The sequence below is a fragment of the Myotis yumanensis genome, unplaced genomic scaffold, assembly GCF_028538775.1.
Source record: "Myotis yumanensis isolate MYYU_CA2020_CCGP unplaced genomic scaffold, mMyoYum1.0.hap1 SCAF_16, whole genome shotgun sequence".
NCBI lineage: Eukaryota > Metazoa > Chordata > Mammalia > Chiroptera > Vespertilionidae > Myotis > Myotis yumanensis.
In genome coordinates this window covers 27,877,253-27,901,302 of record NW_027223767.1, presented here as the reverse complement: position 1 = coordinate 27,901,302, position 24,050 = coordinate 27,877,253, and the positions used below count along the sequence as shown (strand labels likewise).

Genomic DNA, 24,050 nt, shown 5'->3' with positions numbered 1-24,050 from the left:
CAGCTCGGAGGGCTGGTCCCCGATAAACCTTGGGTGAATAAAGGAGTTGTGGTGAGATGATGCATGTAAGGACCTGCTAATACAATACCCGATTCAGAGCGAGTGAAGCTAAAATCTTTATTGTTATCAGTGATGTTTGTTTGAATAGGCACCCACAGAAACTGTGAGATAACAAATGTTCGTTGTTTTAAGCTGGTGCATTTGGGGACAATTTGTTACACAGCAGTGGATAAGTAACACACTGTCTCTTCTGGGATGAAAGGCATGCTGGCAGTTTTCAGAGCGTGTGGCAGGTGAGAAGATGCACTATTCAGATCCCCTTTAAGAATGGGCTCCTGCCCAAATACAAGGAACACAATTAACTGACAGCCTTTGGGGTTCGGCCCAGCTTTCAAGATGCAATCATGCTCTTCCCGGAGTGCTCTCCCCAGCCAATGGGTGAGCTGAGGTAGTGCGGCAAGGATCTACCCATTTCTGCCCAACACGTGCCCCCTCTCATGGGTGGTCTTTGCTTCAGGGCTCCATGTTGGGCTGGCAGAGACTTGGACAGGTCTGCATTGGAGTCTTATGTGTCCATGAGTATCACTCCCCAATAAACCTTTCCATTCTCAACCCCATCTTAACCTGCGCTTCCCAGATAATCCCTGCTGTAACCAAGGACCACACCTGCTTCATAGAAACCCAAGCTTCCTCATCGGCCCAGACATATACAGACTCTGCCCCTTGCTAGCTCTGTGACCCTGGGCAAGGTACTCAACCCCTCTGAGCCTTTTTCTCTCACATGTAAGATGGGTGATAAAAAATGTGGGGCTCTAATGGGATATTTATAGAGTGTGTAACAAAATGCACAGTATATAGTAAGTGCTAGAAAAAAGGTAACTATTGTCTAGCCACAGATTACATACCAACTGGTGGCTTTACATTGTCCATAAAGTTTTATTGGAAATTAGTTCAATACATTGTCTGTTGTATCTATAGTAGACCTTTGACATTCATGAGGATTATACCCTGTTAATAAACCCAGACATCTGAAATGTAACCTGTCAAAACCTGTTCCTCGCACAGTCTGCCTCACTTTGGGAAGTAATTCCAAGCCAGAAAACGGGAAGCCATCCATGACACCTCCCTCTGTCTTAGTCCCCACTGCCAATCCAATGTCATGTTTTATCTATTTGTTCTCCCTTCAAAAAAATACCCTAAATCCACCCACTTTCCATCGCCACCAGCACCACCCAGTCTTTTCTCTTCCAAGAGCCTCCTAATTGGCTTCCTTTTCTTTTTTAGTGATTGATTGGTGAAAGAGAGAGAGAGAGAAACATCAATTTGTTGTTCCACTTATTTATGCATTCATTGGTTGATTCTTGTATGTGCCCTGATACCCTGACCGAAAATCAAACCTGCAACCTTGGTATATTGGGATGACCCTCTAACCAACTGAGCTACCCGGCCAGGGCTGGCTTCCTCTTGCAGTGAGAATAAAGACCAAACTCCTTGTCAAGGCTCTGCATGAGCTGGCCCTGCCCACTGCACAATCTCACCTCCACTTCCCAAACACTCCCTCCCATTTCAAGCTCGCTCTTGTCTTAGAACCCTCCCCCGGGCCCTTTCTGTGTTTAGAACTCTCCTCGCCAGCTCTTTGAGTTGCAGGCTTCTTTGCCTCCTTAAGGTCTGAGCCTGAACGTCACCTGCTAACTGCTGTCTAAATGAGGTTCGATCCCTCACAGCCTCCTCCAATTGCTCTCAGCCGCAGCACCCAGTCATTTCTTTTGTTGCATGCATCTCTGTTTGTCAGGACATATTTATTTGTCTTGTAAAGGTTTCCCTCAGTTTTTGGAATGCAGGGGTCTTGTCTCCTTTGTGCATTTAGTAGCCCAGTGCTGGCCACAGTACAGGCTTGGTGAGTATCTGGTGGATGAATTTTCTAGCTATCACTTTTATTTATTTTAAATATATTTTATTGATTTTTTACAGACAGGAAGGGAGAGGGATATAGAGAGAGTCAGAAACATCGATGAGAGAGAAACATCGATCAGCTGCCTCCTGCACACTCCCTACTGGGGATGTGCCCGCAACCAAGGTACATGCCCTTGACTGGAATCGAACCTGGGACCCTTGAGTCCGCAGGCTGATGCTCTATCCACTGAGCCAAACAGGTTAGGGCTCACTTTTATTTTTAACAATTATTTCCCCCCTATTTCTACCTTGTCATTGTAGAAAAGATTAGAAAGTACAGATTAAAAAAATAAAACATGCCCGGCCAATGTAGCTCAGTTGGTTAGGCATCATCTAGTGCACAAAAGGTTGCAGGTTCGATTCCCAGTTAGGGCACATGCCTGGGTTGTGGGCTCCATCCCTGGTGGGGGATGTACAGGACACAGCTCAGTATTCTGTTCTCACATTAACCTTTTTCTCTTTTTCTCTCTCTCCCTTCATCTCTCTCTTTTAAAAAATAAATTTTAAAAAAATCTTAAAAAAATAAAGTGCCACCCCCCCGAGCCGGGCTGTACTATCTCCTGTGTCCAACAGTAGTGAAGATTTCAAAGCAGAGCTGAGGGAGGAAATGACAATCCATAACCCCTAGAAAACGACAATTCCATTTTAGTCTTCATTGCTTCTTCCCAGCCAGCCCCCCCATTTGTTTGTCACACCCCCTCCCTTTGGCCTTTCCTCCACATTCCTCACCTGGAGTGGCAGGTGGTGGCCCAAAGAGGACTTCCCTCTTCTCTGGGTCTTTTCCTCTCACTCCCCACTCACCCCTGGGCACACACCAATTGCTCTTGGAGTCTTGCCCAGGTTAGCCACCCTCTTTTCTTATCCAGCTCTATCTTTGCTGCCTCCCTTCAGCCCAGGTGTCTTGTTAAAGATTTTTTTTTTCCAAATCAGTGCCATCCTCCCCCTGCTTGGAATCCTGATTGATTTATGAGCTCCCTCTACCAACGCACCCCATCCTGGCAGCTCCTTAGAAAAAGGACAATGGAAAAGTCTAGCTAGAGCTGTGGTGCCCATGGGGGTGAGGGGGTGGGGAGGGTTCAGTGGCCTCTGCCTGCACTGGCCTTTCCCCCACTTCCTCCCCTTCTCAAGGTCACTGGTTTCAAAGGTCTCGGCAAGTCTGTCCCGAGTTCCTATTTTTCCTTCTGTGGGTTTCTAGCTCCTTAACAGCAAAAAGGATTTGTCTCTGGTGAAGGTTGCCAAAGGTGGGGGCTGGAATCTCTGAGAAAGCAATTACCTTGAAGAGCCTTCCCTGGAGAACAGGCTCTTTCTCTTCCAAATGAGAAAATTCTCACTTCGTGCCAATTAGTCCAGAGGGCACTTGGAACTTTACCAGCTGAAATGCTAAAGACTCTTAAAGGGAAAGTGAGCAAGGAACACGGGCAGACTTCTGGGGGCTGTGGCAGCAGATAGGTGGCTTTAAAGGAAAAAGCACAAGGTAATAATGAGCTGTTACCCTGGTGGAACACACTGGAATACACTGTCAAAACCCACCACCAATGAAAGTTAAATATACAGCATATAAGCATAACCAATGGACGCAAGATACTGGGGGGTAGGGGAGGCCAGGGGAAGGTAAATGGGGGGAAAAAGGAGACATATGTACTACTCTTTGTAATACTTTAAACAATAAAATAAAATTTAAAAAAAGAAAAGAAAGTTAAATATACAGAACTCGCGCCCCCCCCCGCCCCCCCCCCCCCCCACCCCCCCCCCCCCGCCCCAAAGAGTGTAGATTTCATTGTCAAGTTCTACAACCATCTCATTTACCCTGGAGATGAAATAACTATTCTGAAACAGACTTGTAACTGTTCTAAAAAAGACTTACCTCAGAAACCTACTAATATCCATATGTAAATGGCTAATTTGATAAGATTAGTTATGTGTCATACTAATAGAACCAACCGCTGAGGATGGTTGCCGTGTTTCTTTTTAATCCCATTGGCTTTGAACTGCACTACAGGATTTCTTTTGAGACAGGTCTGCTACCTTTGTTTGGCTTTGCCTAAAACAACACTCCCCTTTGCTTGCTTTACCCAGGTGAACAACTGGAGAAGTCCAGAGGTGTGCAGACTGGAAGGAGGAAGCTTGCTCAGGTTAACATCTTGCCATGTGTAAGCACAAATTGTGGGTGGCCCTCTCCAGCTTCCTTGAGGAAGGCTGTGCACGCACCTGAAGCTTCAGTCCCCAGTGAGTTAGGGAGATGTGTGTGTGTGTGTGTGTGTGTGTGGCGGGGGGGGGGGGGGGGGGGGGGGGGGGGAGCGGGGCGGGAAGGGGAGGGAACTTGCAGAAACTGTCCAGGCCCGTGGTTTGGCAGAGAAGACAGTGAGAAGGCAAATCTGGTCCCGGGAGAGTTTGATACAACACCAAAGGACATCAAACTAAACTATGTCATTGATGATGATATTTAATTCTGGAGAAAGTCACCTGGAATTAGCTATTTGCTTTTGAGTCTGGCCCTGATTTTGACTGCTGACAAATTCGAATGCCAGGATTGCAGGTGAACATCACACTAACATAGTGCACTCCCTTTGCTGCCCTCCGAAATAGCCACTGTTTGAGGAACAAAACAAAACCGGGCTCCCCAGTCCTAACATATTTTAAATCTGAGCCCCAAAGTTCCCAAAGTTCCCAGATTTACCAGATTTGATTTACTGTAACCAAAGTATATTCTAACAGTACTTTCTTTTGACTGGGCACTTTGTTTTTCCTTTTTAAATTGGCATTTTTTAAAATATATTTTTATTGATTTCAGAGAGTAAGGGAAAGGGAAAGAGATAGAAACATCAATGATGAGAATCATTGATTGCCTGCCTCCTACTGGGGATCGAGCCTGCAACCCAGGCCTGTGCCCTTGACCAGAATCGAACCCAGGACCCTCAGTCCGCAGGCTGATGCTCTATCCACTGAGCCAAACCAGCTAGGACAGCATTTTTATTTTAAAATATTTTCTCAGTGGTTTCTTACTCAGGGCTTGACTTGAGCTTTAGCAAATTAAAAAAATCTGGTTATTCTTCTAGGAGCAAAGTTAAGTGTTTTCCCAGAGAGATGCCAAATGCCACTTTATTTTTGGTTGCACGTTTCTCAAGAGGGCCTTTTAACCGTTCTTGGAGTAGGGCTGGTAATCTCGGGAAACGAGATAAGCTGGGAGACCTTTACCCTGCCCCAACGCCTCCTTTTCCTTTACAGCTGAGGCAACTAAATTGGACGCTGGTGTCATGAATCCTAGAGTTTTACTTGGAGTTTCTTGCTGCCGACACTGAAGTTTTCTTTGGTGTTAGGATCAGGAATACTTAGGACGCCAAGCCTAATGATATGGTCTCAAGGTACATTTGAAATGCTTTCTCCAACAGCAGTAATTCTCCTGGGTTTATGAAAAGGAGTGTAACAATGCCATTCCTAGTTTCTAAAAACCACATTGTATTTAGTTAGAATTCGGTTTGTCTGTACGTGGTCGAAAACCCAAACCACCAGTGGCTTAAGATAGAAGTTGGTCTTGAGATGGTGGAAAACTGGTGGCTCCACTCTTTAATGTTTAGATTTCCACCCTGCTGGGATCAGTTCCTTGGCCCTCCCCCTTCCCTCTTCTCATTCTCTTGTTAATTAATCTCCTGTTTTATTAGAATCTGTAAAACCCATGAGGGGAAGCTGAGACAGCAATTTCAATATGCTTCTGGGATTATTGCTGATTTTGCAGCATTAAAATTACATTGGATAATTTTAAGCTAGAAGGGACCATGGCTTCTTCTAGCTTCTCTCCTCAACACTTCTATACTTAGATCCTTATGGTCTTTACCGTTAACGGTGGCATTACATTCTAGCCAGTAAAATGGAATAAAATAGGGGAAGGGGGGATTGAGGGGAAAGGTATCCATTGGAGGTGTCTAGCTGCTGCCAGGGGAAGATATCTGCTTATATCCCATTGGTTAGAACTTAATCACATGCTCATACTTAGCTACAAGGGAGGCTGGGAAATGTAGTTCTTTTCCCCTAGATGGCTATGTACCCAGTTAAAAACTTTATTTCTAGCCCTGGCTGGGTAGCTCAGCTGGTTAGAGCATTGTCACAATACCCCAGCCTTGTGGGTTCAATCCCCAGTCAGGGCACATGCAAGAATCTACCAATGAATGCATAAAATGTGTATCAACAAATATGTTTCTCTCTCTAAAAATCAATAAATAAAAATTCTCCAGACCTAGCTGGTTTGGCTCAGTGGATAGAGCGTTGGCCTGCAGACTAAAAGGTCAGGGGTTCAATTCCGGTCAAGGTCAGATGCCCGGGTTGCAGGCTTGGTCTCCAGTGGGAGGCGTGCAGGAAGCAACCAATCAATGATTCTCTTTATATCATTGATGTTTGTTTTTTTCTCTCTCTCCCTCTACCTTCCTCTCTGAAATCAATAAAAATATTTTTAAAAATTTTTTTCTCTAAAAAGAATTAAAGAGAGCAACCTTGTTTGGGGCCCAGCAGGGGGTCCCTTTGCTCCACCAACCTTCGGTAGTGCTGTATTAAAACCTCCCTTTCAATCCTGTCATGTCCAGTCTTATTGATCTTTTCTAAAGATTTCCACCCTGCTGGGATCAGTTCCTTGGCCCTCCCCCTTCCCTCTTCTCATTCTCTTGTTAATTAATCTCCTGTTTTATTAGAATCTGTAAAACCCATGAGGGGAAGCTGAGACAGCAATTTCAATATGCTTCTGGGATTATTGCTGATTTTGCAGCATTAAAATTACATTGGGTACCCATGAAAAAGGGGTCACCTTAACCACAGCATTTACCATGACCCAAGTAACAGGCATATTCAGCAGGTGAATATCCCGGTCATCATAAAGCCAGTCCCACACAGCTTATGTACAGAGCATATCAGCTGCTTCATGTGAGGTGTTTACCAGGCACTTACAGGGCAAATCAGACAATCCCCTTTGCAGAGTAAACAGACCTTACAGTGGCTTTCATCCAGTCCACAAGGCTGGCTGTTTCCTCAGGAATAACGTGCATTGTGTCTGGGTCTTATACAGCTATTAAAGAAATAATTCAACTGAATACATTTAAAGATCTGATTGGCTTTATTGAACGATCCATGAATCTCAAGTAGCATCCATCTAGCAAGTAGAGAGAGATGCACTCTAGAGCAGCGGTTCTCAACCTGTGGGTCGCGACCCTCCTCCTCTCCCTCCTCTCTTCTCTCTCTCTCTGAGACCCTTCAATCCGCAGGCCAACACTCTATCCACTGAGCCAAACCAATCTGCGCTCTTCTCCTCTCCTTTTTCCCTAGAAGAAGGAAAGGAGAAAGGCAGAGGGTTTGGAATCCGTACCAAAAGGAGGGATAAAGAGCTCTACTTGGACACAGAGCAGTTCAAGTAAGACCCCAGAGGCTTGAAATAGTGTACAACTTGGGGAATTATGATGTCTTCCAACCATAAAGTGAAAGAAAGTCTGGAAGATGAGGTTGGAGAAAGGGCTCCCAGGCTGTCCTCACATGGAAGTCATTACAAAGCCTCTCTTTCCCACACTCCCTCTTCACTCCCTTTCTCCCTTTCACCAGGTTCACCTATTTGCTTTAAAATAACCCCTCAATTGAAAATTGAAAATAATTCAGGCCTTCGTCAGGATTTTCACCTTTATCTTGAGAACAATAGGAAACCATTTGGCAGACTTAATTAAATGAGTGGTCAGAGCAGGTTTTCTTTTTAAGTTTATTCTCATTGCTGCATTGAGAATGGTCTGAGAAGGAATGGACAAGAAAGATTTGGACAGAGCAGTCAGGTGGTGATACGTAAGAGATCATGGTGAACTGAAGTGGTGGTAGCAATAAGATAGAAGGAGTATTGGACAGGTGTGGAAAGTATTTCTAAGATAGGTCTTGCTGATGGGTTGAATGATCTTTTACCCTCTCTGCATCCACCCCCTTGGGCATTTAACTTTGAAGTGTCCTCTGCCTCTGTCTCTGGACTTGTCCATGTGCCTGGCTTTGGGTAATAGAATGAAGCAGAAGTGCAAGTATGGTGCTTCTGAGTCTACAACTCGAGAAGCCTTGCTCTTTCTTGTGTTTCTGTCGTCTCCATGAGGACGTTCCTGAGGTAGCCTCCTGGCATGGGACAGATACGTGGCAGAGACTTGAAGTGCCCAGTCAGCCCAGTTGAGACTCGATAGGGGAATGCAGGGATCTTATCAGGCAGATTACTTCAGCTTCCTTTAGGGAAAGTTACAGGCTGACCACTAAGATTACTGTCCTGAAGAAGGTGGAATCTGCAATTAGGTAACCATTGAGTTTAGGGTCAGTGTCAAGGGCTTCAGCACAAGTGACTCCATTTGGGGTCTGTGATTGTCCAATAGTGAGTTGTGGGTCCTACATCAAGCCAACTATGCCCTTTCACTCTGTAGCACTCAAAACCAAAGACACTGGCCCTACGTTAGTCACTTCCACAATCCATTTTAGTAAAGGGCTCATCCCTTTACTGAATTAGATGATAAAAGTATGAGGTTAAATTTTTGGTTAATATTTATTAAAATACATTCATATCAAAGTAAGAAAGAAATGCTCATAATTATTGCAGTCCTCCTTTCTACAACTAGTCTCAAGGTCACACCTAGCATGTATAACTACCATCATCCACTACTTTTTCCATATTTCTTTTGCCCTCAGCAAGTACCTCAATGGGTTATAGTTCCTTGCAACGTAGAATGACCCAAACCTTTTGTAAAGTGTCTGGGAAATTAACAGTTTAAGTTGGGGTGTCATTTTCTATTGACCTTAATTAGCGGATATGGGAGTACTAAAGTGGTGCCCCAAAGGATCTCTTGCATTTGCCCTCCTTACCCCAATTGAGTAGTAGCAACCCAATTTTTCCTTGATAGTCAGGCTCAGTCACCCAGCCAGTACTTTGTTGATTCAATGCCCAGAGGCCAGATGGCAGCTTCAAGTTCCAATTCAAGGCAATCTTTGCTGTCTCCCCTGGTGAAAGCATTTCTCCCTTTGTAACTAAGACCTCTAGACCAGCAGAGGCTGAAGCTGCAGGGATGGGAAGCAAACATTTGACTATTGGATCCCTAGGGTTAGTAGGGAGAGAAATGACTTTGTTATCCCTTGATTCCTGGACTCCCAAATCCAGGCTTTAGGAGAAACATGATGCTGATTTAGAGCATGTACCACACACTGGAGGACACTGCCCAGCCCTGCAAGGTGTCACTGCCTAGCTGGCACTGCAACTGAATCTTCAGAAAATCATTCCATCACCTGTCCAGGCAGTTGCTTCATGATGATGGGGAACGTGGTAAGACCAGGGAACTCCAAGAGCATGAGCCCATTGCTGTATCTCATTGCCTGTGAATACCATGATGGTGGATGAGCCATTCTGTAAGGCCACAGATGGTAGTTTTAGCAGAAGCATTGAGGGCAGGGAAGACAAATCCCTGTCCAGAGCAAGTGCCAATTCCAGTAAGAACAACTTGCTGCCCCTCCTATAATGAAAGTGGTCCAATGTAATCAACCTAACGCCAGGTAGCTGGCTGAGCCCTTCGGGCAATGGTGCCATATTAGGGGCTCAGTGTTGTCTCTCCTGTTGGGAGGTTGGGCACTTGACAGTAGTTTCAGCCAGGTCAGTCTTGGTAAGCACAAGTCCATGTTGCTGAGCCCATGCATAACCCCCATCACTGTCACCCTGGCCACTTTGTACATGAGTCCACAGGAGCCGCGGGGAAGGAGACTGTCTGATGGCTACAGAGGGGGTCATCTTCCTCTGCCCTTTGGTGAGCGTTCAAATAGAACACAAGTATCTTCAGACTCTGCCATTCAGAATGGTGTTTTCTTATACCTCTTCCTTATACCTTTTGGCTTTCCAGTTGTGTTCTTTCCCAGTCCAGCTACCTAGCTGAACCATGATTTGGTGCAGACTCTTTCTTCTGGCCATCTCTCCTCCCAGGCAAATGAACAAACAGGTGCATTGCTCCAAGTTCTGTCCACTGGGAGGATTTCCCTTCACCGCCATCATTCAGGGCTGTCCCAGAGAGCGGCTTTAGTGCTATAGCTGTCCACTTGCAGGTGCTGCATGCTGCTCATGCGGAGCTCTCTGTAAAACAAGCCCAAGGCTCTTCTTCCTCAGTCAGCTGATCATAGGGAATTCCTATGAAGCCACGGGTGTGAGTTGAGAGGATGCAATGTATCAGGAAGAGGGGCCTTGGGCAAGTCTGGGAATTGGTTACAGGATCTTAGGGCAAGAGATTAACCTTCTCAGGAAGGGATGGAAGGGCTGCCTCTTGGGGAAAGGAAGTTTGAGGTCCCTCGCTCCATTGGGATGTGCCCTATGACCCATCCTAATGTTCAAATTTGCATTCCTTCCCAACCAATACCCTACCTACTAACAAAGAGCCCCTCTGAGGTTGGGAACTCCATTTGTGTTGCAAATCAATACCAGAAGGACTCACAAGACTCCGTAACTAGTTATACTCATAGCCAACGTGGTTTCCGGCAAAAGATACCCAGCAGCAGCAGCATGGGTGAGTCCGCGGGATCCAACCCAAGCCTCTCATGCTCTTCTTGTCCAAGGGCACACAGGATGCTCTCTCCCACAGCGAACCACAGGGCAAGTGTCCTGCGCCTCTGCCCCAGGGAGCCTGTTTTAGTCTCCGATCTGAAGGGGCGGCTCAAGGAGGTATAAGTTGCTTCCCCCACGTTCTACAGGAACGACGTGGTTTGGTTTTCAAAATCTCAGTCCCACAACTATAGGAGGCAGTGTTCCTTCCAGGGCATCATAGAAATTATTAGATTCCTTATGCAGACCTCGAGCCACAAATGAAAACTTAAAAGTCCCAAAGGCATTGTCTTAATTTTAAAGAAATGCTGGAATCCTTTGACTAAACAATTATGCTTTTAGGGATTTACCATAAGAAAATAGTAAGGATGTGCATAAAAATGTAACTGTCGGGGTGAATCACCAGAAGCACTGTTTATAATAGCAACAAACTAAAAACTGCTTATAGGAAACAACTGGGCATTTGGTACAGAAATTACGGTACATCCGTAGAATGGAATTCTCACCAGCCATTAAAAATGTTAGAGAGTAACATTTATTGACATGAAAGGGCATTTATGACATTCTGATTTGTGAACAAAGTAGACAGTAAACTAATGATTCAATTTTTGCAAAAAAAATATATGTATATATAGCAAAAAAAATACTGCCAAGGATATACACTAGAGTGTGTATCCCAAGGAAGAGAGTATATGGATGTTCATTTTGTTCTTTGTTTGCCTGAATTCCCCACTCTACTTTTTAAAAATATAAATTGCACAGCTTGCTTTTATAAGAAGCAAAAGTTAACGTAGTTTAAACACCTTCGTTTTGATTAAAACAAATCCATTTAAAAAATCTTAAGGTTTTTTTCAGAAGCAGAAATGACTTCCAAGCTGCCACAGAGGCAGTGAGTTTGTTCTCTGCAGAAGTTGGCAGGAACCTTCACAATCACAGCCCAAGGCAGAGTCAAGGGGACAATGGTGCTCCCACACCTTTGGGGTGCTTGCTTCAGCTCCTGGGCCCCAAGGCCAAGCAGCTCACCTGCAGCCCAGTCCATCCTACTCTTGCCCAGTCACCAGCTTCATCATCTTCAGAGCTGTGTCCCCTTGGTCAGAAGGCACCTAGAACCAAGCAGTATCAGAGTTAGCGCGCCGGTTCTGTTCCTGGGGCCGGGTTCAGGGGTGACATCCTGAGACCCAGCTCCCGGAAGAGCGCCTGCTCTGTGACAGCAACCTGGGAGGATGGCTGCACCTGGGTGCACCCCTTAACAAGAGGGTCGTTCCTGTGAAAGGACCACTGTGCCTGACGACAGCTCTTCTGGGCCCCAACCTGTTAGGTGGCAGGTGCCCGAAGTCTGTGCGTTTAGGAAAGACCTTTCCCCATGTGAGACTGAGCTGTTGACTGGGAACAGAGTAGAAACATGGCCCCAGAGGGAAGCGAAAAGCAAAACCGATACAAACAAGCAAACGAGACCCTTTGTGTGGGTGGTATACCCGTTTTTATATGATATTCAACTTTGTTTTGTTTTTCCCTTAGAGTTTTTGAATAATTCCTGTAAAAAAAAAAAATCTCCTTCCCGCCCTGGCCAGTATGACTCGGTTGGGCATCATCCCGTGCACTGGAAGGTTGCCAGTTTGATTCCTGGTCAGGGCGCATGCCCAGGTTTCTGGCTTGATCCCTGGTAGGGGGCATGTAGGAGGCAGGTAGGAGGCAGCTGATGTTTCACTCTCATATCGATGTTTCTCTCTCTCCCAATCTCCCTCTCTAAAAATCAATTTAAAAAAATTTTTTTAAATCTCGTTCCCACACACCATCAAAAGGGGGAGGGGGAGGGGCAGAGGCCTGGGGTAGAGAGTAAATGGCTCCACAATTCTCTGTGCCACATCACTGTCCCCAACAATCCTGCCAAGCAAGGCCATACTGGCAGAGTGGGGTTTACCAAAATGACATTTAATTCAACTAAAGGGGAAGTGGTTGGGGGACGACTTAATAACAGTCTCCAAGAGCTATTTTAAGGCTGCCCCCAACTGATCTCTCGTTCTTTTTGTTCCAAACCAAGAGGAAATGGGTCTGAGCTCCAGCTCAGAGCAAGCCTGTGGTTAGCTCCTCCCCCTTCCCCTCCTGCCTGCCTCTGTGGGGACCCCTCTCTTCATAGCGTTGTTCTCTAAGACACAATGTGTGCTCAACACTGAAGGTACGCAGGTCCTCAGGGCCATTAACAAAATACCCTCTTAACCCGGCCCAGCTGCCTAAATTCTCGCTTCACATGGTTTCTTTCTTCTGGTTTCTTAAGGAAGTTGTTGTCTCTTTCCCTCGCTGCTCAGTGGTTTGTTCCAACCTCTCCCTGCTGGCTTTAGAGCCTGCCATTCACTACAAAGGTTACACACATCAGTACACCCAAACCGTTCCTTACATGTCAGTCCTTTACCCGAGTTCCCGGCGGCATTAGACATCACTGGCTCCTCTCTGCTTTGAGGATGCCACATGGCCCTGGTCTCCCTCCTACTTTTCTGGCTGCTTCTTTCTCAAGTCTCATTTGTGGCTCCTTCTTTTGCCTCCTATCTCTTTTTCTCTTTAATTTTTTAAAAACTTATTTTTTAATTTGAGAGAGAGAGAGAGGGAGAGAGACATCGATTTCTTGTCCCACTTATTTATGCACTCATTGGTTGATTCTTGCATGTGCTCTGACCAGGGATCGAACCCACAACCTTGATGTATCGGGACGATGCTGTTACCAACTGAGCTGAGCTACCCGGCCAGAGCCTTGCCTCCTATCTCTTAAGTACTGGTGCACCCAGGGCCCTGCCCCTCACCTTTTCCATATTTGACCCCCAAATCTCTGTCTTCAAGGACAAACACTTGACTCCAGATGCACATGTACATGGTTTATATATTCAGTTGCCTTATGGGCACCCCACCTGGCTGTTCTACAGGCAGTTACCAAGTCCTGCCCATTCTCCCTTAAATTCCTCCACGTCTCTCCCTTCTGGGTGACCAGAAAAGCCTCCTAGATTGGTGAGCTTCCCGTCTTGTCCCATGCCCTCTGCTGTTGGGATGATATTTTGTAGACAAACCTAGTAATCTCACGCCTTTGCTTAGAACCCTTCGATGGCATCCCATCGCTTTCAGGTAAGGTCTGAGGTGCTTGCCGGAGTGCGCAGTCTCCCTCCCCCGTCTCATCTCTGCCCAGCGTCCCTCCCGAGGCCTCGGCTGTCTGAAGGTTCCTCTGGACCTGCACACGCTGCTCTCCTTGCTCCCACATTCTCCTTTGCCTAGCTAACTCCTGCCCATTGTTTAGGGGCCAGTCTCCCAGGACCCCCAAGCCTGGGCTGGGCCCCCTTCCCTGGGCCAACCCCCGTCTTAGCATTTCACCCCATGTCATGAGGGTCTCTGCCTGCTGGACCCGCATGCCCGTGAGCTCCATGAGGACGGAGATGGTGCGCCATCCATGTTCCAGTGCCTGGCACAGTGACACGCCAATGTTTGTTCAGTGAATAAAGGAAACCAAAGAGAAACTTTAGTTTCTCTTAGAACTTTCAGCATTTTAGCTTCTGGGAAGTTCTTAAGAGGAAACTAAAGGTCAGAGAGGTTAAGAATACGTTGTCGAGGGGAGACCAAGATGGCGGCGTAGGTAAACACCGGAGACCGCTGCCGCAAACAACCATTTCAAAAATACAACTAAAAGACTGAACGGACATCACCCAGAACCACAGGAAGGCTGGCTGAAGAGAGACTCTACAACTAGAAGGAAAGAGAACAGCAAATCGAGGCTCAGAGGCGGCGCAGTGTGGAAAATACAAAGGTACCGAGGTGCGCGCGCAAAGCGGGCTGGTGGCTGAGGGCGCGGTTGTCGTTTTCTGTCGGGAGTGAGTCTCAGACTCTGGGCTCCAGATCCGGGCGAGTCTCTAGGGACCCAGACTCAAACGGGAGAAGCAGGATTATCCAGCATCAGTTGGAACCTGAGGGCAGCTTTCTCTCCGAGGTCTGCAGCGGCTGCCGGGGTTCTGAGAAGCAGAGCCTCTGGGAACGGGACTGAGCATGGCCATAACTGCTCCCTCCGCCCGCCCTGTTGATCCCGCCCCGCCCAAACCCTGCGCACAGCCATTTGCCGATCGCCTCAGGCAAAGGCTGGATTAGCGCCTCCCCAGAAGGCAGACGTTTTCCATACAGCTGATTCCTATAGCCAGTCGGCCTGGGGGTCAAATCCCTCTAGTGTTAACTACAACAATTAAGGCTTGGCTAGAACAAGACTGCGCACAGAGACCACAAGGGGGTGCACCAAGAAAGCATAAAAGATGCGGAGACAAAAAAACATGACAGAAATGGAGGATATGGAGCTAAGAATCGCAATTTTGAGGGCTTGCCATAAATTTGTGCAGAGCCTCACGAAAACTAATGAGACCCTCGATGCTACGATAAAGAAATTAGAAAGTAAGCATACACGGACTGAAATAAAGAATATTATACCCAATAGCAGACCAGAGGAGTACAATAATCAAACCAAAGATTCGACAAAAAACACCCAATTGGAAAAGCAAAATGAAAAAAGAATCCGAAAGTGTGAAGATAGTGTAAGGAGCCTCTGGGACAGTTTCAAGCGTACCAACATCAGAATAATAGGGGTGCCAGAAGATGAAAGACAGCAAGATATTGAAAACCTATTTCAAGAAATAATGGCAGAAAACTTCCCCCACCTGGTGAAAGAAATGGACTTACAGGTCCAAGAAGCGCAGAGAACCCCAAACAAAAGGAATCCAAAGAGGACCACACCAAGACACATCATCATTAAAATGCCAAGAGCAAAAGACAAAGAGAAAATCTTAAAAGCAGCAAGAGAAAGAGGCTCAATTACCTACAAGGGAATACCCATACGACTGTCAGCTGATTTCTCAACAGAAACTTTGCAGGCCAGAAGGGAATGGCAAGAAATATTCAAAGTGCTGAATACCAAGAACCTACAACCAAGATTACTTTATCCAGCAAAGCTATCATTCAGAATTGAAGGTCAGATAAAGAGCTTCACAGATAAGGAAAAGCTAAAGGAGTTCATCACCGCCAAACCAGTATTATATGAAATGCTGAAAGGTATCCTTTAAGAAGAGGAAGAAGAAGAAAAAGGTAAAGATACAAATTATGAACAACAAACATGCATCTATCAACAAATGAATCTAAGAATCAAGTGAATAAATAACCTGATGTACAGAATGAACTGGTGATTATAATAGAATCAGGGACATAGAAAGGGAATAGACTGACTATTCTTGGGGGAAAAAGGGGTGTGGGAGATGCGGGAAGTGACTGGACAAAAATCATGCACCTATGGATGAACACAGTGGGTGGGGAGTGAGGGTGGAGGGTGGGGTGGGAGCTGGAAGGAGGGGAGTTATGGGGGGAAAAAAGAGGAACAAATGTAATAATCTGAACAATAAAGATTTAATTTAAAAAAAAAAAAAAGAATACGTTGTCTGTGCAAATACCATATAATTCACTTATATGTGGAAAATAAAGAACAAAATAAACAAACAAACAAAACGGAAACAGACTCAGAGACAGAGAGCAGATTGGTAGCTGCCAGAGGGGAAGGGGTCAGGAGACGGGGTGGAAGAGGTGAAGGGACTAAGAAGTACAAACTGGTAGTTACAGAATAGTCACGGGGATGTAAAGTACAGCACAGGGAATATAGCCAATAATATCGTAATAACTGCATGGAGCCAGGTGAGTACTGGAAATTTCAGGGGGGGGGATAGTTTATGAAGTATGTGATTGTCTAACCACTATGCTGAACACCTGAAACCAATACAAAATAATATTGAAAGTAAACTGTAATTGGAAAAAAGACTACGGCGTCTGTGGTCAACTGTGTAAATAAATACAGTATTGTGAGACCGAGTGTACCAGATACCCCAGCTCCCCTTCCTCCGTATCAGGCTTTCTCAACCTTGACACCACTGACACTGGGTTGCACAGGGGTGTCCTGTGCATGGTGGGATGTTGACCAGGGTCCTGACTTCTACCCACCAGGTACCAGCAGCACCCTCCCCCTAACTGTGCCAACCAAAAATGTCTCCAGTCACTGCCAAAGTCTCTGGGGACAAAACGGACCCCAGGCGAGGGCCAGTAATGTCCCTAAGGAGTAGCTTGTGGGAAGGGGTCTTTGCCCCCACTCCCACCCCAATCTCTTAACACCTCCTCAGCAATCCAAGTAAACATACTATGTGCTTGCTGTGCCAACACAAGACCAGTCCCCTCAGCCCATTTCCAGACACTTCTCTATGGAGATTCTGTCCTGAGCACAATGGAGCCAAAAGGGGAGGGCAGGCCAGAGGGCACCTGAATGTCCCCCTCAACCAACACCTGACAGGAAACCACCATCCTGGGAAGAAGAGAGACTCTGTGTTTACGTGGCCAGACCAAAGCACAGCGTGAGGGAAGCCCCTGGCCTTCTGCCTCCTGGGATTCCTCCCTTTGGCTCCTTGGCCGGGGTGTGCGTGCCTGCGCACGTGTGCATGTGTGTGTAGTGGGTTCGGCCCCCCACTATCTCCTTCTGCCCACAGAAAGCGACTCTACCAACTTACAACCCGAGGGAAGATAGCGGACTCGCTTTGCAAATGCAGAAGTGTGATAGCCCCCCTGCCCATCTCGGCAGGCAAGGCCTCTTCCAAACTGAGATCCTGGAGCCCCCAGAGCCAAAGCTGCTGGCAGACACTCCCCTACTGTGCGCCACGCACTGGCGCCCAGCTTTACCGAGCACCACTTCCTGAAAATGTCAAGGAAAAACAATGTCTCCCTTCTTCCTCCAGGACAAGTTGTTCCTTCAAGACAAACTGTTAAGAGGAAAGTAACATAGATTCATTTAAACTAAAGAATAAGGGACAGCCCAGCCAGCATGGCTCAGCGGTTGAGCATCGACCTATGAACCAGGAGGTCACAGTTCAATTCCTGGTCAGGGTATGCGCCAAGGTTTCTGGCTCGATCCCCAGTAGGGGGCGTGCAGAAGGCAACCGATCAATGATTCTCTCTCATCATTGATGTTTCTATCTCTCTCTTCCTCTCCGAAATCAATAAAAATATATATATTTTTAAAAAGAGTAAGGGACAGAGAGCCCAGTTTAACTCTCTCGGGAAGATTTGCTCTTTTAAATGAAAATTTCTAGGCTTCAATGAATGAAGCACTTGAGGCAGAATTTTGTTACAGACCTTGAAACACTTTCCAGCCCAAAGTGCTTCGTGTAAGACCAACGCGTGTAGGCAGTGCACCCAGGTGTAATCAGCTGCCCATGGCGTCCCTCTCAGAAGGATTTAGATCTGGAACAAGAGCAGCCCCTCTCTCACCATGTGTCCGGCTTTGAGAATCCAGTAGAAAGCCAGGTTCTTGTGGCTCTTGACAAAAGCAGATGTTTCGGAAGATGTAGGGTCATTGTATAGGGGCTTCCACTTCAGCTGATTGAACTTGGACAGTTCCGTCCACTTCAGTTTCCTTACCCAGGCCTCCTGACCTGATGAGAGGGACAGAGAAGGGCCTGGCATTAACTGTGGGGTGGAGCAGAAAGAAATCTAGGTCCTAGTCCCAGCCTGCACTGCCAACTTCCCTATTCCTGTAATTCCTACCTCCCCCTGTCATCTAGTCCTACCCTACATAAGCAGCTGGCTTATGGGAGGGCTGCAGAGCTGATTTTTGTGAATGACCTGCTGCTCTCCCATACTACCAGCAGTATTGGAGTAAACCCTCATATATAATTAAAAAAAAAACAAAAACCTAGTTCGTGTAACTTGGCTTTTCCCAAAGCATAATAATGTGCATAAAACTCACCCTTGTAAAATGCAAATCAAAACCACAATGAGCCTGGCTGGGGTGGCTCAGTGGTTGAATGTCCACCTATGAACCAGGAGATCATGGTTCGATTCCTAGTCAGGGCACATGCCCGGATTGCAGGCTCAATACCCAGTGTGGGGCATGCAGGAGGCAGCCGGTTGATGATTCTGTCTTGTCATTGATATCTCTCTCTCTCTCCCTCTCCCTTCCTCTCTGAAATCAATAAAAATATATTAAAAAAACACACACAATGAGATACCATGTCACAGCTGTTAGAATGGATATCATCAAAAAGACAAGTAATAACAAGTGTTGGAGAGGTTGTGGAGAAAAAGGAACCCGCATTCATTGCTGGTGGTAATGTAAACTGGTACAGCCACCATGGGAAACCATATGGAGGTCTCTCAAAAAATTAAGAATAGAGCTACCATATCACCCAGCAATCCCTCTTCTGGGTATCTACCTGAAAAGTTTGAAAACATTTATTCATAAAGATATATGCACCCCCATGTGCACTGCAGCATTATTGACAATGGCCAAGACATGGGAACAACCTAAGCATACTTGAGTAGAGGACTGAATAAAGAAGATGTGGTACAGATATACAATGGAATACTCAGCCATAACAAAAGAGGAAATACTGTCATTTGTGACAACATGGATGGATCTTGAGAATATCATGCTAATCAAAATAAGTCAGATGGGAAAAGTCAAGAACCATATGATTTCACTCGTATATGGGACATAAAACTAAAAGCAACAAACAAACAAAAATTCATAGACACAGACCACAATATGGTGATTATCAGAAGGAAAGGGGGTGGGGGGAGGTAGAAAAGGGTGAAGGGGGGATAAATGGTAACAGAAGAAGACTTGACTTTGGGTGGTGAACATACCATGAAATATACAGATGGTGTATTATCAAAGTGTACACTTGAAATCTATATAATCCTATTAAGCAATGTCATCCCAATAAATTTAATAAATTGCTTTTAAAAGGGAAAAAACCCTTCCCCTTGCAAAAATGCAAGTTCTGACTCAGTAGGTCTGTGTGGGGCCTGAGAGTCTGCATTTTTAGCAAGCTCTTGTGATACCCAGGCCTATGGGGAAACCCAGCAGCTGGGGAGCCCGACCAGTTTCTGCCTCTCACTCTCCTACTGCCGGATTCTCTGGAGAGAGGCCATCGGGGACCTGGAGGTGGCAGCTGTCAGGGGGGCTGAGAAGCCTCGGGTTAGACAGAAATGTGGGAAGAATTGCAGAACCTCTTCATGTTGTCCTTAGCGCCCTTGGCTTACAAGTCGCAGAAAGATTCAGTCCTGCTGACGCTAAGAAACACGCCACACCCAGCAGACCCCACGTCTGGCTGGCCTGCTGGTTCGGAGCACCTGCCCCTGTGCCTCTACTGGCCCTGCTGATCCCAGAAGTGGGCATGCGGTGACAGCCAGTGCGACAGTGGCTCTGCAAAGACCACTTCCCCCGGGTCCTCGTTTTACAGAATCCTTAGGGTTCAGTCTTAAATCACCCTGCAAGGTTTTCCCTCAAAGAAATAGTCCATCTGTCCAGTGGTCAGAAAAATGTCTTCTTTTTTATTTTTGTGGTGGGGGAAGGTGTTGTTTTTCCCGTTAACTACACTGAAGGGCCTCAAAGTTGGATGGACCTACACTTCTCTGAGGGGTCACAGCCTCAGGTGGCTCCACCCTCTTCCAAGAATCAAGGTTGGGGGTGGATGGATAAACGGGAAATGGCCTTCTTCCTAGCACCTCAATGTCACCAGCCCCAAGACGGATGTGCCTGAGGCCAGTTCCCTTCCAGCTCAACCCGGGACACCGCCTCCACGTGCCACTCGGCGTGGGTTCCTACCCATGGTGTCCACGATGAGATCGAGCTGTCCGTTATACACCGTCACGTTGACCCCGGCTTCCAGCAACTCGTCCACCACGCTGATGGCTGGCTTCATGAAGTCCCCCTCCATGTTCAGGAAGACGTTGTTAGCCTGGGCTGCACATGAGGAAGGAGAAAAAGAGAGCAGCTTGGAATCCACCAGAATAAGAGGTAGCTTCCAGCCCAGAGCATTCTGGGCCCTGGCACCCAAATGTACCTAAGCCTGTGCAGCACCCAAAAGACTGAACACACAGATGCTTCACCCACAGGGACCAACCGGCCTGCGTCTCCATGCCCTGAGCTGGTTGTGCAGAAGGCAAGCATAAATAGCACACATACTCTGCTCTCTCAAGTGTGGTGATGACAGTGATGGCATTTTTGTTTGTTTATTAATCCTCACTCAAGGGTATTTATTCCATTGATTTTCAGAGAGAGTGGGAGGGAGGGGGAAAGACAGAGAGACACACTGATTGGCTGCCTCATGCATGGGTCCTGAGCAGCGCCGGGGATGCAGCCTGCAATCGAGGTACATGCCCTTGACTGGAATCGACCCTGGGACCCTTCAGTCCGTGGACTGACGCTCTAACCACTGAGAAAACCGATTAGGGCCAAGTTCTAAGTTTTGAACAAGTGAGGCTACCCTAGTGATAAACCAAATCAGACCCAGACCAATTTAGAGTTCGCCCTCAGTAAGCCCTGTGGAGGAATAGTCCCAGGCAAGAGGAGAAGGTGACCACCTGGAGGGCGAGCCCCTGGCAAGAGGAGCTGGTCAGTACAGATTCCCAGTGGACTCCTGACCAACACCAACTCCACCATCATCATAATACTGAACAATAACAATAGCGTATACATTTATTTTTATTTGCTAGTCACTGTACTTTATAAGCAACATCTCATTTCCTCTTTTTCACTACCCTGGGAGGTAAGGTCTCTTAACTTGTACAAAGGTTAAAGAAAAAGAGGCTCAGAGAGGCTACAACACATGTCCGGGTCGAAACAGCTGGTCAATGGCAAACTGGGATAGGAAAGCAGGCCTGGCTGACTCCAGAGTATGTAGGCTTAACCACAAACTGGAACTCAAGACACTGGGGGCATTGGCCAAGGTCACTCTGTCCTTTCCAAACCTACATAGACACACCCGGAGCCAAAGAGAATTTGGCTGAAAAAACAGTAGTCACTAAGCCCGTCCACCCAACCCACCCTCCCACCAGAGAAGCAGGGGCTGGAAAACACCGCCATAAATGAAGATAAAATGAAGGGCTTGGGCTGCACACGTGCTCACAGGAGCCTAAGCTGGCCCTGGCCCTGTGGCTGCTCATGTCTTCTTCTCGGCTCCCCACAGCTGTCCTCATCCCTTGTAGCACTGACACCACATTCTTCTTATTTGATCACATTAACTTTTTTCATTTCTAGAAAACTCTGAGGAGGAGATGACACCAGGTCTAGGATGAGCCTTCAGCTCTCTGCAGGTGGGAGGATGGCCCGTGTCCCCTGAGGATGTCAGGCCAGAGCCGAGTCTCAGCAGCTGTCACAGGGCTGCCCTAGAAAACCTCCAGACCTTCACTTTGGGGCATCAACGAAACTCTCCCCAGCATGGAGTGTTTCCCCTCCAGGAGCCTGGGTGTCCCACTGGCTCCCGGTCTTTCCACAGGACTAACCGGGTCCTTGTCCAAGATTGCCACCTGGCCTGGTCTCTGAGGACCCCAACATTTCCTCACGACGGCCTTCAGGCCAGAAGGCGGTAAACACTTGGACCACATCCCGCACCAGGAGGAGCCTGGCCAGAGAACTGGTCAAACCTGTCCAAAAGGACCTCTGTCTAGAAGTCACACCTGTAACCAACTGTGGCCTCAGGCATGGCTTTTCTAAATCTCAGCTTGCTATTATGGAAAACATCAAACTGATACGAAAGTGAAGGGAAGAGGGTACTCACACCTGGCTTCAACCATCACCTCATAACCAACTACGGCATTTCTCTCCCAACCCACCTCTGACTTTGAACCAAATCTGGTATGTCACTTACTGTTTTTTTTTTTTTTTTTGCTCCTCTACAAAATGTGGACAATAACACCGTTCTACCTGCAACATACGATCACCACTAACAAAACCCATTCTACCAATTAAGGCCTTTGAATTTGCACCTTTCTTCACCTCCTCCCCAACTCCACAAGTGGCACTTAATTAGGTCGCAAGAGTTACCTCCCCAGGAGCAATCCTTGGGAATAATTTTGAGCTTCGTTCTGATGGGCCCGTTCATGAGCTGGTTTAAGTCGTCCCGATTCAGTTGTCTCACGTGACGTTGGTAAAGCTGAACTGAAAGAGACGGACACAGTGAGTCAAAGGAGTGAAAATGAGACCAAGAGGTCTTTTCCAAGCTGCTGTGCGAAGAGGGAGGATTTCGGCTGGGAAATGAAAAGTGTCACCTTGATTCACCCCAGATGGAGGAAGAAAACAGAAATACACTGAAACTGGAGAGGATTTATTAGTGTTGGTTGCTGCATTTCAAGTACTTTGGGGCCGCGGAGAGTAGCCAGCATGGCCAAAAGAAACCAGCGAGCCGTGGCATCTAGAGGACTCCTGCGGCCTTGATCCGCCTCTAAAGGAGGAGGATGCCACAGGCGGCACCCACCGTGTCGCTGGGGCAGCTGAAAGACAGCTCAGCCCAGCCTGCAGGAGGTCTGGCATCGTCATCCAGGGTGCAGAAGCTGGCTTCCAAACTTCAAACATACTATGTGAAAGAAGCCAGATGTTCCACAGACGACCTATTGCATGAAGCCATTTCTACGAGATGCCCTGAAAAGGCAAGTCTAGACGAACAGAGAGCGGAGGAGTGGCTGCCTGGTGCTGAATCAGCGGCACACAGACATGTGGGATCTTTCTGGGAAACGGTCTGGAACTGGATTGTGGTGATGATTGCGCAACTCTGTGAATGCACTAAAAGCCACAGCATATACACTCAAAAGGGGTGAATTTTATGGCATGTGAATTATATACTAATGAAGCTTTATAGTCCAGTGACAGATGGTTACTAGACTTACTGTGGTGATCACTTTCTAAAATGTAAAGATGTTGAATCACTGTATTGTACACCTGAAACTAATATAACAGTGTAGGCCAACTATAATTTAAAATAAATAAATGAATAAATAAGTAAATGGGTGGGAAGGGATCAACCAAAGAACTTGTATGCATATATGCATAACCCATGGACACAGATAATAGGGTGGTGGAGGCCTGGGGTGGGGTGTGGGGGTTGAGGGCAGGCTAGAAGAGGTCAATAGGGGGGGGAAAGGGGACATATATGATACCTTCAAAAATAAAAATTTAATTTAAAAAACAAAAATACGCTGAAACCGGTTTGGCTCAGTGGATAGAGCGTCGGCCTGCGGACTGAAAGGTCCCAGGTTCGATTCCAGTCAAGGGCATGTACCTGGGTTGCGGGCACATCCCCAGCAGGAGATGTGCAGGAGGCAGCTGATCGATGTTTCTCTGTCATCGATGTTTCTAACTCTCTATCTCTCTCCCTTCCTCTCTGTAAAAAATCAATAAAATATATTTTAAAAAAATAAATAAATAAATAAAATAAAAATAAAAAACAAAAATAAAATAAATGAATAAAATAAAGCTTTGAAAAGAAATTGGATTCATCTCGCACAGAGGATGAGACAGGGTCCAACAACTTCCAGGTTCACTTACCTAGGTGGCTCTGGGTGAATTCTAGGCTTGACCTCGTGGTGGACATGGGAGCAGTTTTAGTTAGGATGTTATAGAAGTTCACTCCATCCGTGTTCTGAAATATACAAGTATATTTGGCTGTTTGCTGTCTTTATTTCTTCATTATCAACGTTGCAGAACAGA

At 46.7% G+C, this 24,050-nt stretch overlaps 1 protein-coding gene across 3 annotated transcripts in view; it reads right to left on the bottom strand.

Moving 5' to 3' along the window:
- Positions 1-7,054: 7,054 nt before the first annotated feature.
- SCPEP1 (serine carboxypeptidase 1) overlaps positions 7,055-24,050 on the bottom strand; it is a 32,628-nt gene continuing 15,632 nt past the window's right edge. For 2 of the 3 annotated variants that reach the window (XM_070393208.1, XM_070393210.1), the window contains exons 9-13: positions 23,889-23,982; positions 22,392-22,505; positions 20,172-20,309; positions 17,831-17,994; positions 11,034-11,619 (exon numbers count right to left, since the gene is read on the bottom strand). In XM_070393208.1, coding sequence (XP_070249309.1) covers positions 11,557-11,619; positions 17,831-17,994; positions 20,172-20,309; positions 22,392-22,505; positions 23,889-23,982 — 573 coding nt within the window. In that variant the 3' untranslated portion in view covers positions 11,034-11,556. Of the gene's footprint in view, positions 7,257-11,033; positions 11,620-17,830; positions 17,995-20,171; positions 20,310-22,391; positions 22,506-23,888; positions 23,983-24,050 lie in introns of those variants that run through there. The other variant, XM_070393209.1, reaches the window with a different exon arrangement.